This window comes from Sphaeroforma arctica (genome assembly GCF_001186125.1).
Source record: "Sphaeroforma arctica JP610 unplaced genomic scaffold supercont1.7560, whole genome shotgun sequence".
In the NCBI taxonomy this organism is placed as follows: domain Eukaryota; class Ichthyosporea; order Ichthyophonida; genus Sphaeroforma; species Sphaeroforma arctica.
In genome coordinates, this window is record NW_014032998.1 from 1 (window position 1) to 1,400 (window position 1,400).

General features: G+C 46.6%; 1 protein-coding gene across 1 annotated transcript; it reads right to left on the minus strand.

Moving 5' to 3' along the window:
* Positions 1 to 94: 94 nt before the first annotated feature.
* SARC_16199 (hypothetical protein) lies at positions 95 to 1,124 on the minus strand (the record flags this gene model as incomplete). Its single annotated transcript, XM_014289692.1, has 2 exons — positions 95 to 330; positions 863 to 1,124. The coding sequence occupies 2 exons, from the start codon at positions 1,122 to 1,124 to the stop codon at positions 95 to 97; spliced, it is 498 nt and encodes a 165-aa protein (XP_014145167.1).
* Between the last annotated feature and the right edge of the window lie 276 nt (positions 1,125 to 1,400).

Sequence of the window (1,400 nt, forward strand, 5' to 3'; positions counted from 1 at the left end):
ACACACACACGCACGCCCGCGTATATATATATATACATACATACATACAGACATATATATATATATATATATATATATATATGTATCTATATACTTATATATAACAAGCATACAAGTACATACTTATTAACACTCCACGCACCTTGCCAAACGCCGAGCTCATGTGACACTTTACTTGGTCGGTCTTCGCATCGTATCGAGGCGCGGGCTGTTCCAAGGGCTTTGAGAACGAACACATATGCGGCACCATAACCGGCAGCCACTCAGGCTTGACACTAGTGACCCCCTTCATAAAGAGCTTGCTGTGCTTGCTAGATCCCGCCATCAGTTCTGCCGCACGTGGTATGGGTATGGTATGGGTATGGGTAATATGGTTTCGTATGTGGTTAGCGTGCAGCGGTGTAGGTGTTGTAGCTGCCCATGGTCGACTCTACCTCCATGTCAATGCGGGACATTCGAAGATGGTAGCGTATGTACTAATGTATGGGAATTATAGGCGTATGTACTAATGAATGGGAATTATAGGCGTATGTACTAATGTATGGGAATTATAGGCGTATGTACTAATGTATGAGAATTATAGGCGTGCAATATTCCGTTCAAGTCCTTATCATGTGCTGCAGACCCGATGTAGTCGGATACGTCTCCGCCCAGACATGAGCTCTGGGTGTATCTACCATACTAGCCGCTTCTCTGTAGTGAGACTAGCACGTGTATGTAACTGGTGTGTGTGCGAGAGAACACACGCAAAGAATAATATAAACACGCTCATGCACTCAGACACATAGCCCTTGGTATGACATACACACCAGTACAGGCGCATACTACACAGAAACACACATCCGCACAATACATCACACACCTGTAAAGACCACCAGATCCGGCAAGCTACTGCTGAGACAGGACTCTGGGTGAACGTAGACAATACCCGAGGCATTCATCATCGTATCGTGCCCGTCGATGGAGTGCCCACTCTTCAGCTGAGGTGCGTCTGTGCCGTTCACACCTCCCAACCCCACACTCATAGCAGCCTCGCATGTGTAAGCAAAGCGCATGCGTTTGATATCTGTGTGTGATATACGTCGAGTGAGAAGTATATGAGTCGATAGCCGCATATATGGCATTATATACTTGCTGTGAGCCGAGGTGTGTCTGAGTTGTGGACACCCCCCCCACAAGCACTCATAGCAGCCTTTGCACGTGTACACATAGTGCGTTTGTGTGGTCAGTGTGTGCCGTAGTGTATAACTGAATATGGAATACTCGCATTCATTATTCTGTATGTATTTGCTATCTGTGGATAAGGCACGAGTGCAAGTGTATGTATTGTTGGGAACTGGGGTCCGTTGGCGTTGTTAACACTTTCCACACTCGAGCGCATGGCAGCCAAGTGAGGTTTG